At 37.8% G+C, this 11875-nt stretch overlaps 3 protein-coding genes across 7 annotated transcripts in view; all 3 read right to left on the bottom strand.

Moving 5' to 3' along the window:
- LOC106934607 (caspase-3-like) overlaps window positions 1-2027 on the bottom strand; it is an 11298-nt gene extending 9271 nt beyond the window's left edge. The window contains exon 1 of one of the 2 annotated variants that reach the window (XM_015014606.1): window positions 1944-2027. The gene's annotated coding sequence lies outside the window, so the exon portion shown is untranslated. The other variant, XM_015014607.1, reaches the window with a different exon arrangement.
- Window positions 2028-2224: 197 nt separating this feature from the next.
- Window positions 2225-9153, bottom strand: cenpu (centromere protein U). Of its 2 annotated transcripts, none has more exons than XM_015014609.1 (14): window positions 8861-9153; window positions 7868-7921; window positions 7710-7776; window positions 7388-7592; window positions 7147-7308; window positions 5917-5995; window positions 5361-5444; window positions 5209-5281; window positions 5019-5130; window positions 4850-4928; window positions 3370-3417; window positions 3193-3254; window positions 2895-3051; window positions 2225-2406 (listed from the first exon to the last, which is right to left on the bottom strand). In XM_015014609.1, the coding sequence occupies exons 1-14, from the start codon at window positions 8942-8944 to the stop codon at window positions 2302-2304; spliced, it is 1371 nt and encodes a 456-aa protein (XP_014870095.1). In that variant the 5' UTR covers window positions 8945-9153; the 3' UTR covers window positions 2225-2301. The 2 variants fall into 2 exon arrangements, with proteins under 2 accessions (XP_014870095.1, XP_014870094.1); XM_015014608.1 differs by having other exon boundaries at window positions 7868-7916; window positions 8857-9150.
- A 691-nt stretch (window positions 9154-9844) lies between these two features.
- LOC106934610 (long-chain-fatty-acid--CoA ligase 1-like) overlaps window positions 9845-11875 on the bottom strand; it is a 19176-nt gene continuing 17145 nt past the window's right edge. For all 3 annotated transcript variants that reach the window (XM_015014610.1, XM_015014611.1, XM_015014612.1), the window contains exons 21-22: window positions 11071-11142; window positions 9845-10951 (exon numbers count right to left, since the gene is read on the bottom strand). In XM_015014610.1, coding sequence (XP_014870096.1) covers window positions 10811-10951; window positions 11071-11142 — 213 coding nt within the window. In that variant the 3' untranslated portion in view covers window positions 9845-10810. The remainder of the gene's footprint in view (window positions 10952-11070; window positions 11143-11875) is intronic.

Raw genomic sequence — 11875 nt, 5'->3', positions numbered from 1 at the left:
AAGATTTAAAGGCTTAAAAAAAAAAAAAAAAAAAGAAAAAAATTCCAATAAAAAACTGCCAAAAAAAAAAAAAAAAAAAAAAAAATCAGAAAGCATTCATTAATTTACCTGAGACAAATAAGATAAAGGAAAAATGCCGAAATAAAAGAAGAGGAAAGATGCGTCTTTGGAGAGTGCTCATGCGTTTTGCAAAAGCAATCTGATACGTTCCTGTGGGGCGCATAGTTTTATCCAAAAGGGTGTTTCCTTGTTTTTTAATTTATGCAATTATGCACTTATGGCGTGTCTTCTCCTTGTATAACTGACACCAGTTTCAAATGACTAAGTTGGGACGTTTTATTACCTTCTAAGATCTGTTTAACTACAATACTTCTCTCTCTGGACAAGGGAGACCAACGGTCATTTTAGAGCAACCTCATGCGAGTTTGAAACCTGGACTTTCTCCCAGTTCTCCAATTGAACAAAAGATTCTTGTTTTTAACCAGATTTCACCAAAAAGTTATCTTATTTTATTACCTCGCCGAACAGCCATCCAAACACAGGTCTTTACCACTCGGAGCCTGGGACCAAGTGATTCAGATTTCTCCATCCTCTTAAATCAAAGCACCGATTTGAAGAATTACAACACTTATAGAGTATTTTCAATAGAAAGGCATTCATTCTAAACATTTCCTAATTAATGTTCCCTTAGTTTTGATTATATGTTTGACTGATATTACAGTTTAGCCTAGACACTACTAGTTGTTAATATAAAACTACAAATTAAACTTTTCTAATCAACACATGCTGTTAATAACTAAGAAAAATATCCTACAAATTAAATTACAATTAATAAAAGTATTAGTTTGTTTTCCTCAAGTTTTTAGTGCTTTCTCCCTGTGGGAGATAACTTGACATGTCTCCTGCCTGCTGCTTGAGACCAGAGTTAATTTAAGGCGTGGTTCCTCCCTGATAACAGCCAGTCTCTCCTGCCACCTCTTGTCTGTAGTGTTTATGTATGTTCAAAAATATCTATCTCTAGTTATTTAGATTACATATTTAACACAAACCTACCTAAATTAAGATTAGCTATATTAAACACAAGAATGTTAAAATAAAGGTTTTTCCATGTTCAAATGTGTTCAAACATATTTGAACATGGAGATTTAAACATGGATCACTCAGCCAGGTATGCGGAATGATCTTATCACTGTAAAAGATAATTTCGTAATTGTTTTTTAGTTGCCCGGTGTTTCGGTATGAGCCTGACTCAGTGACGTGTCAAGGGATTTTCTTGTGTAATCCGCAAATCAGCTACAGAATTTCAGTTCAGGAACATTAACTTTTAAAACAAGACACAAGCTGCAGAAACAGTGTGGTTCCTCTGTGGAGCTGTCCGCTTTATTCCGACCGAAAGCTTAAGAGTTTTTTCACACATTTGTTCAGCTGAAACAAACGGCTCAGAATTGGCATATTGAATGTGTTGCTCGGAATTTCATTAAGGCTCAAAACCAAAGTAATAAATTAAACCCTAGCCATTTACAGTTCTTTATAAACAGTAAATGTCAAGTGAAAAACGAAAATGAAAATAAATTATCCAACAGGTATGAATCACTTTATAGTTGTGTAATTACACCCAACCCAATTTACAGTAAACGATTGTATAACAAATGGGGAACCATTAACATGACAATATTTCGGTGTCATACTTGTACAAGTTAAAACAAATAAGGAATTAACAGCTCATTGTTAATTCACCCTAAAATCCTTGTCCTCGCGATGATCCCGTCACATATGACAAGAAGGCACTCAGTAAGATTTCCTCTGTTCTACTGCCATACCAAACTATCTGGAACAGCCACCTTATCGATACAGCTGGAGCAAACGCAACACACACCTTAGAGGTTTTCGGCTCTTTACCGTGAATCACAGCAACAAACTCACTCTAGACACCTTGAACCTACCTTTTGTAGAGACGTTTGGTAGAAGTGCGTAATAGAATGTAAGAACATAGGCACGATAGTTTTTTTCCCTCGAGGGTATAAACCTGACACTTCCAGCCAATCAGACGCTGCACCAGTTTGTAGGCGGATCAGTAAAAGGGACTGAACGTCAGCCGGAAGCTGATTGGCTGAGAAAGCTGTCGTTGTTAACTTTGATTTAACCGAGTAGTTTCAAGTAATTTTACCTCTATAGTCTCATGCCATTACTACTAATATAATTAATGACAATAAATCCACAGAAATATATCGAAAAACCACATTTATTGAACATGTTTATCTTACATTATAGTTACATACACAAATGCTAAGAAAAATCTCATTATTTTTGAGCCGTCTTCTTAGCCTGGACTTCACTGGGAGGATGTTCTGGTAACTGAATGAGTTTTGTTTCCAACAGCAGAGCCGGTAAACTGGATGCTCCAAACTACAACAAAAGAAATAAAATGCTACCGTCACTTATGCCTCAGATATGAACATGCATTATGAGATAAACGGCAACTAAACATAAAAATGTTCCTTCTGATGACTTGAACATAAAAATCTAGTGAATGCTTCACTTTTTGGCAAGAGGGCTTAATGAGTTATATATATATATATATATATATATATATATATATATATATATATATATATATATAAATATTGTATATATTTTTTTTATTGCAGAAGTATAATCCAAAACTGAATGTTTCAGTAAGACAAGGGTGAAAAAGAAAACGACGAAAATATGCATTATTTGACAATGACAATTATTTTACCAGTACCCCTAATAACTGCATATTAAACATTTCAGAGTGAGAATATGACACTGTCCTAACAGCTGACTTCTTCACCACAGGTACTATAAATGAGGCGGTCACAGGAAGTATCTAAATCTCAACGTTTATCGTCAACATCCTGCTGCGTTTGTACCGTCTCTTTCTCAGCGGGGTGCTTGTGTCGGTGGGCCAGGTAACGCGCAGTCAGCTCCCTGACGTCTTGGAGGAACGTCCGGCCTCTTCTGAGATCGTCCAGTCTCTGCTGGAGCTCCGCTTTCTCCTTCTCCAGCAGCCACAGCTGCCTCTCTGCCCTGCATGACCAAACCCCAACAAGAGGAATTCACAAACTCTCACACTGTACATAACTTCCCTTCAAAAAATGACACACGGAGAAAACATCAGATTACTAAATGTTTGTGAAGGGGCCACAAGTTGTTTTCCTTTTTCCTCACCTCATTAGCTCGTGTTTGGCATTCAACAGTCTCTGAGTCTTCGTTCGAATCAAAGAGCCCACCTGCCGAAACAGAAACCGCAGAGAACTGATCAGCTTGTCACCAGCAATCCTACCTCTAGATGCTAGCTGCTAGCTGGAGCTGCTGGATTTCACTCTGGAGAAGCATGCATGTTACCTTTATGTTCTCTCTTTTCAAAGACCTGAGATCCTTCAAAGATGAGATCTGAGGAAGAAAAGAAACTCAAGGAATGCATCTGATATTTTCAAAAACCAAAGTTACATTTTTAGATATAATGGGCAGATTTAGATACACTTTAGCATCCGAGTACCATATTTTTCGCACTATAAGGTGCACCGGACTATAGGCGCACCTTTAATGACTGACCTATTTTAAAACTTTTTTCATATAAGGCGCATCACATTAGGGCATAGAATAGACGCTACAGTAGAGGCTGGAGTTACGTTATGCATCCACTAGATGGAGCTACACTAATGGGAATGTCAACAAAACAGTCTGACTCCGATCTGCAAGGAGAGCCTTCCGCGACTGGGCCGGACGATGGTCACCCTTCTCCGTTTGCGCACAGCATGTTCATGGAGAACGTGGTGCTAAATGACCTGCAGACGACCTGATTCTAGACAGTTGGTAGGTAGATAGGTCAGTCAAACTTTATTCACAAACCAGCGTTCTGACAACTATCCCAGCATGCACTGCGCACTTCTTCTTCTACGGGCGAAAATGAAGTCGGCGGCTGCTTACCGTAGTTGCTAGGTCTGTTGTGGCTCAATATTGGTCCATATATAAGACTCACCGGATTATAAGACACACCAACGACTTTTGAGGAAATTGAAGGTTTTTAGGTGCGCCTTATAGTGCGGAAAACACGGTACTCAAATGTTCTTAGTTTTTAAAAAACTAAGAACATGTTAAATTCTGACTATGACAAGCTAATATGCGTGTACTTCTCCACTGATTCAGCTATACTTCCCACAATCCTGTGCTGCATCACCACCACTGTCACATGACCAAAGCTCCAGAAACAAACGGCAACAACATAAAAATAAATATTGGTTGTTAATAATCGGCCCGGTTTTATTTAGTGAACCGACATTGATATGTTAAAAAAATTAAAAATACAATACAATACCAATGTTATTAACGATACATTGTACATCTCTACTTCTGGCATTCTGGTCACCCAGAGTAAACTGGAGTGTTGCCATGGAGAGGGTCGCTAGGCTTCCTACTATAACCGCCTTGAATAAGCAATAAAAAGTGACACTTCTTGTCACAAATAATTTTGCTGGATGATAAATTGTCCCAGAAATGATTGGGATAAACAACAAAATTATAATTTTGAGACCATTTTCAACTAATATCTTGATAACTGCATAAGAATGAAAGTACACCCAGGTATGTCACGATTACAAATGTGATAACACGGTCGTTTTGACACCATTTTCAACTAATCTGCTGATAGTGGCAAGCTTGCCTGCTCAAACACTAAGAAACTTTAACTTTGTATAGAGCACTCCCATGTGCAAATGAAAGACATTTTAAATATCCAAAATATAAAAAGACAAACAACCAAAAACAATAAATAAGAACCAAAGTGCTTGAGCGTGTAACAGAGCAGCAGTGTCGCAGGGCGAACCTGTTCCTCTAGCTGAGCCTCCACGTTGTTGGTGAAACAATCAATGGATTCTCTGACTGCTGCCGACTCCACTGTCTCCCTGGAAATGAGCGCACAAAAGAAGTGAAAGTGGCTTTTGACGCAAAGTGAAAGAGTTCGTTTGCAGGTTGCTCCATGTGGGTGATTTTACCCGTACTGCTGGCAGAAATCCAGCACGGCATCCAGCACCACCTCTAACTGGGATCCCACCCGGCCGGCGCGCTTCTTCTGCCCGATGCCGCCGCTGGCTTTAGCATTTTGAGCTGCAAATATTCACATCTAATACAAGCACACTGGAGCTTGAAAACATTTTTGATTTTACTTGAAAATCTTCAACATACTCTTATTTGATGAAGACTTTCTTCCCAAACTGAGCCGTTTAGTCAGGCGTTTAGTTGTCATTGGAGTCGGATTCTGGAAAACGACAAACAAAAAAAGGAAACAGTCATACGGACGTCAAGCTGCTGCTTTCAGGCTGAACGTGGGTTCATACCCAAACGCTGCCTGCATCATCTTCCTCATCGGAGGAAGGGAGCCTCCTGCTTTTCCTCCGGCCTCCATCCGAGTCAAATTCCTCCTGGAGAGAGACAAAAAAAGTTGTGCGAACAGCATTTTTTCTCCAGATTCTGTCATTTTTATGTACAGACACAAAACCTCTGTAGGAATGTGGAGAGGTTCTGTGTTTGTCAGGGTTTCCCTCTTGTGTATCATAAGCCTGGCGGGCCACCAGGCTTTACTTGTGCCCCCACCAGGCTCAGGATTACTTATTTTTAAAGTCTTTTTAAAATGTTAGCATTTTTTAAGGCTTTATAGTTGGTGTTCATGTATTAATCTTCCAATCTTTCAATAACACACAATTATCAAGTGATATTTTTAAATTTCCTGTCAACTTTAACTCAAAAACACAACGGGCTGCTGGACTGAACGACTGCCCTAGTGCTCAACTGCCGGGCTTAGCAAGTTTTCTGGGGGAAACCTTGTTTGTACATTATAAACTGACTATTACCTCGCCGACCCTGCTTTCAATGTCGTCTTCTAACAATCTTTACCTCAGACTCTGAAGTCTTCTCATCAGCTGATTCGCTCGCCGTGTCGCCCTCCTCCTCCAACTGCTGCCTCTGTGCCGGTCTGGAAGGGGAAAAGAAAGAAAATGCAGAAACACCTCAGAAAAATTGGTATTTCATGAAAAGATTGTTTTTATCATTCATTTCAGAAAGTGAAACTCATATTACAAAGATTCATTACTTCAGTACTTGGTTGGACATCCAACCAAGTACTGAGTGAATAGAAATTTAATTTTTTTCCCCCCAGAAATCTGACATTTCTGTGTAAAATATAAATTTTTAAATTGAGCTTATGTAATTCTCAAATTTTCTGAGACACACAATTTTGGGTTTTTATTACATGTAAGCTGTAAACATCAAAATTATAAGAAATAAAAGCTTAAAGGGGCAGCGTTATTTGTTTTCCAGGCACAGAGCGCCATTTTTTTTAGCATACACAGATAATTATGTTACCAGCAGTTGTTATAAAAATGCTGTATATGTATATATGACTTAAGAAATTTGGCTTCCGGATTTAGAGCTTTGACCTTGGGCCTCTGTCTCTTTAAGAAGTTCATACTTTTTTTGAAACTCCGCCTTCAGGAAATCATCACAACATGGCTCCTCTATTAACTTTTTAACAACGTTTTTGCACTGAGAAGTAGCTGATATAAAAAGCTCAGCAGATGTGCAGTTCCACCAGGTCTTTGCCATTTTCTGCTGGCTAGTCTGAAGGAGCTGCATGGGGGCATCACAGGGGAGAGCTGTTCTGTAAAGTTGAAGTTTGGTAGCTTGAAAACTGCCCCTAAGAGGAGGAGCTTCGTCCTCGAAGGCGGAGCTAGCTCCACCCAGCTGTTTTGCACAGCTGAATGGTTGCCATGGAGATTAATGGATTTCTCAAACATGCATGAAAGAATCAAGGCAGCACTCCAGCTATGTTCTTGATAACATTATAACATGATGCAAAGCTCAAAAAAGTGAATTTTACATAATAATGCCCCTTAAAATATTTTAAATCCACCTGTTATGAATCTATATAATACGATTTACATTGTAAAATGGGAGACAAAAAAGAAATATAAAAAAATCGAACTTTTCACTTAATATTATATTTTTTTTTCAGTTGTCTGAAGTATTGACTGCCTCATTAAAACTGGAACAAATTTGTTTGTGTTACATTTTTACTCCTGTTATCATGATGAACTCTGAGGAGCGTCTCTTGATTAGCGTGCTGACCTTCCAGCAGCCGTCCTTCCAGCACCCGTCCTTCCCGGGACCTTCCTCATCCCGACAGGCTTCTTCCCACTCAGACGCCGACTGATCGCCGCCATGGTCCGGGTTGTTTTGGACCTCCCCACTTTTTCATCCGGCTGCTTTTCTGCTGCTCCTTTTTGTTGCCTGATTGTTGGGCAATGAGCAACGGATCTGAACTGTTGCCGAAATGATGTGAAATACAAAACAAAGCGCTGAACTTTACCTGGCTCTTCCCTTCCCTGCTGTATCAGTCCTGCTCTTCTTCTTCCTCTCCTCTTCCTCTCCTCCTCCTGAGCCTTTTCTCTTCGCAGCAGCTCCCTGCTTTTCGACAGGAGCAATGTTCCCTCTTTGTACTCGTTTTTTGTCCAGCCGTTCCTCCTCCTGGACATCCAAGTGCTCCTCCAAGGCAGTGCTGTGAAGAGGGTTGCCTAGGGAACAGATCCAATAAAGGTTTGGCTTTCAAGAGGTAAACAAAACTAATTTCACATTTGAATTTAGCAAAATGGGTTGAATTTGTTGGTGCAGCAACAAGGGGAGACACTCACTATCGTTCCGCTCCAGTCCCTCTAAGAAGCTGGCTTGGTCCACAGCAGACAGACTGGTGGACTCCATCTATTTAGGACGTAAACAACAGGTTTACAGTTCAAGACTTACAGATTTTTCAGCACAGAGTCGATAAGTCAGCGTTTAGAGACATACTCACCTGGCTCTTGTGCGCCTGGCCCGGAGGCACTTTGGTTCCTTGGCCCTTTCTGACGCCGCAGGAATGAGAAAACAGAGACAGGCCTTTATTTTACAGCTTAATCAATCTGCCGTGATATATATTTATTTTCTAATTGTGCTTTCTAAGGTTACAGAGTGCTTTATATTTACTTGTTGCGCCAATGAAATGGACATGTTTCCAAGTCAAACACCAAAGAATCTGATTTTTTCTAATCATTAAATATATTAAAACAGAGTTGTCATTTTTCACTTCAAACACTAACTAAAACTATCTTCTTAGATCCATTTTTTGAAAATCAGCAAATAACTGAATAGATGCTTAGGTTTATCATCTAATTTCTTAATTTTCTGTTAGACTGTAACCTATTGAAAAAGTTTCAGCAAAATCAATGAAATACAAATAAAAATGAAGGAATTTTAAAACAGGCCTATGAAATCTAAAAAAATTTTGGAGGAAAACAAATTGTGTTGGCAATGATGCCTTAAAAATTAAAAAAAATAATAATAATAATAATAATAATAATAATAATAATAATAAATTATAGAGAAATTAGCTGCTTTCAGTTTAAAAAGGTCATCAGCCGAAAAAATGTCTGTTTCTCTGCTTTATATGGATCCGAGCTGCATTTTATCATCTCTAGGTTAATTTTAAGTGACCTGGACCGGATTACGATAACGCCATTTTAGAGCAGCATTATTGTGAAATATTTTGTTACCCATATTAGTTACGATGAATACACATTTAAAAGCTAAATATAAGTTACATATAACATGCTAACCTTAATGTCGTGACGTTCTGTAAAAAAAAAAAAACGTATTCAATCCTATTAACAGGGAAAACAGAGCTTTATTTTTCTATTAACGGCTTCAGTCTTTTTTTATTACTGAACTTTCGAACAACAAAATGTGGATATATTGTGTAATAAAACAAAAACAAGCTGCTTAGACGGATTGGTGTAATTTACTCACCTCATTTCGTCAATGTTTTGTTGACACCGTTAGCTCGACCTGAAACAGCTGCTTCCCGCAAAACAGTTCGAGTTCCGGACGGAACCATTCCGCGAATACCGAGGGGGTGAGAGGAATATTTACAAGGTGAGGAAGAGAGAGAAACTCTTGAAATTCACAGTTTAAATAAAGCAGCATATATTTTAAAAATAATGTGCAGTCAAGCTTTAAAAGAAGCAGGAGTGATTTAGGAAATTCCTTTAAATATAGGATTATATCGCTCGAAATGTGAATATGGAACGGTCTAGTCCTACGGAAAGCGGGAGGTCATCTTGCCCAAGATCTTGCCTTTCTTCGCCATTTCAGAGCAATGCACTTGAACCATTGCTGTGGTGATATTTTTGTTGGAATTTTTAAAAATCCAATTCTGCATAATTTTATTGGATCTAATCTGGAAACATTACATCTTTTAATTACCCCCTCAATTCTTAAAAACAACCAGAAGTTTAAAAGTCAAAGTGATTTTATTCATATAAAAAATAAAAAAATAAATTTTTTTTAGCTGCAACAAATTAAAGTCAATTTTGATTGAATGAGATATGATTTGGGGTTAATTTTTCCCTTCCAGCTGATTGTGACCAGCCATCAAGATTGTTACAAGTTAAAGTTTGCAGAGAGGATTGAATGTTTCCAGTTACATTTCTTCTAATAAAGTCAATGCTGCCCTGAATTTATCAGCCAGAACTAGAATTTGGCCCAAATTAATAACAAAAAAGAAGAAGACAGTCAACTGAAGAAGCTATTTATGAACAAATATGCAACATCAGTGTGATTTAAGCCTTTTCAGGTCTGAGACTGAATTTAATAAACATGCAATACTGTTTAAGATCTTACAGAAACTAATCAGATTTGAAGGGAACCCACATCAGTTTTTCTTAATTTTATCAAAGCAACAAATAAGAGCAGCAAAGATGAATGACTAAATGTACAAATGCCACACGGTAAATAGTTTACACAGATTTTTTAAAATTTCTTTAATGAAATCTTTTACAAAATGACAACCTGTTGATTAACTTTTCATTAAAAAATAACATTCACTTAGGAAAGGTTCTTTAGCCAGTAACCTTTTCTCATCATTATCATAAATAAATGAATACATTGACAAAGATTTCCCATGTTGTTCCCATAGATACCCAAACACAGCTAGATCAGACTGTTGTCCTTAGTGTCTAAACTAGTACATGAGATACCAAACTTATTCTTACATTAACAGTGAAAACAGTTTAAAATGTACATTTAATGTACAAAGATGACGATGTTGATATAAAAATGGCTAAGACTGTTGTGGTCCTTTTCCACTAGCGCCTAGCAGTGTAACTCGACGTGTGGCTTTTTGGTCTCTGTTGGGAGTTTTAATGGATTATTGTAAGAGCATCACTCCTGTGATCCAAACAGAGGCTCCACCCCCTGACCAATAAGTGACCAATAGTCTTCTGATGTCACGAACCCCAGCAAAATAAAAGGGTCCAATAGCATGTGACTAGTCGCTGAGTCTGTGTTAATAGAAAAGGACCATTAGCTTAAATATATGGCTTGTAATCAGTTTGTACATGTGGCTGTTCACACCATGATTCCTGATGGAGCAGGAGAGACTGTTTCTCTTTAAAATGTTCACATAAGAGCTGATTGGAATCATCTTAAAAAATATATTTTTTTAAAATCATACATTTGTACTGTAGTGAGGTTTGATCATAGAAAACACTTCATGTGTAAAAACTCCTCTGGACTGTGAGGTTTAGTGTTCCACAGATCCCATCTTGGAAATGCTTCACAAACCCTAAAAGCTGCATGTCGGCCTGCTCTGCTAGTTTCTTGTGTTCCAGCTCGATACCTTGGAGCTTCTTGTTTAGACCTGCTCTCCCCAGTTTGCTGCCTCTTTCTCTCTTCACAACACAAACGGAGCCAGTGAGCCCTCCTACATGCTGATCCCAGCATACAGCTCATCTATCTGGGATCTGAAGAGCTGGCGCATTTCATTCCTCTTAGCCTTCATTGTTGGGGTGAGCAGGCCATTCTCGATGGAGAACATCTCTGTATGGATGTGGATGGCTTTAACCTGCAGGACACCAGTTGTGTTAGAGGAGAATAATGCTTCATCAGCAACTCATCTCAGCTTTGATATATTTCTACAGGATTCACAGTCTTGTGAATCTCATCTAGAAGCCAGTGTTGCACCTGCTCAAAGGACTTGAGGCCTCCCTCTTTGCCAAGCCGCAGCATGTCCTCCAAGATGGCCGCCTTGACCTCCTATTAAAATTTTTTTTATTGAAAACATGATATCCTCAAGAAGTTGATTTCAAGCTGATTAAAACATTTTATAGTAAAAAAAAAGAAGAGGGTTGAAACAATTGATTGGATTTCTTGTGATTAATCGATTATTAAAATAATTGTCAACTATTTAGAAATCGATTAATCGTCAAATTGAGTATACAGACTCAAAAACAAGGTCATTTGCTGAAATAACAACACAGAGCAGCAATTAAGTCAAAACTATATAGAACATGTATACATATAGACTTGTCAGTTCTACCCAAAACTCCTCAAGTGGCCGTTTTAGCTTCACCTGGTTAAAATTATTTTTTTTTTAAAAAAGAAAAAGAGTCCTAAACACCTTTCACTATCCAATTATTAACTGGTTAATTGAAAAATGAATCAACAGATCAGCCCTATACTGTATTGATGTTGAGCTGAGTTGATGTTAGAAGTATTACTTTAGCTGTGGATGCCAACAAACGATCAAGCATTCAGGTAAAGAAATACTATGTCAATGCATTTTAGGCAATAAAATGCTTATTGTCTTATTTAAATTGAATTCTAATATTACATAAAAATATTAAATGAAAGTTCTGCAGAATGTGTCATTTTTTCATCTGATTAATCGAATAGTAAAATAACAGTTGAGGGGCAAAAAAAAAAAAAAAAAAAAAAATTTATATAAATATAAATTTATTTATAATTTTTTATAATTATTTTTTTATAA

The sequence above is a fragment of the Poecilia latipinna genome, unplaced genomic scaffold, assembly GCF_001443285.1.
Source record: "Poecilia latipinna isolate Pla-1442-1.1 unplaced genomic scaffold, P_latipinna-1.0 Scaffold1834, whole genome shotgun sequence".
NCBI classification, from domain to species: Eukaryota; Metazoa; Chordata; class Actinopteri; order Cyprinodontiformes; family Poeciliidae; genus Poecilia; species Poecilia latipinna.
The sequence above is the reverse complement of the archived record's forward strand: the minus strand, read 5'-3'. Positions and strand labels throughout refer to the sequence as shown.

What these genes read in the sequence shown, in the direction of transcription:
- cenpu (XM_015014609.1), bottom strand. Translation starts at nt 8,944, where the DNA reads ATGGTTCCGTCCGGAACTCGAACTGTTTTGCGGGAAGCAGCTGTTTCA. An exon ending in TCAACAAAACATTGACGAAA is followed by an intron (nt 7,922 to 8,860) that starts TGAGGTGAGTAA and finishes CATTCCTGCGGC; the next exon opens with GTCAGAAAGGGCCAAGGAAC. An exon ending in AAAGTCTTCATCAAATAAGA is followed by an intron (nt 5,131 to 5,208) that starts GTATGTTGAAGA and finishes GAATATTTGCAG; the next exon opens with CTCAAAATGCTAAAGCCAGC.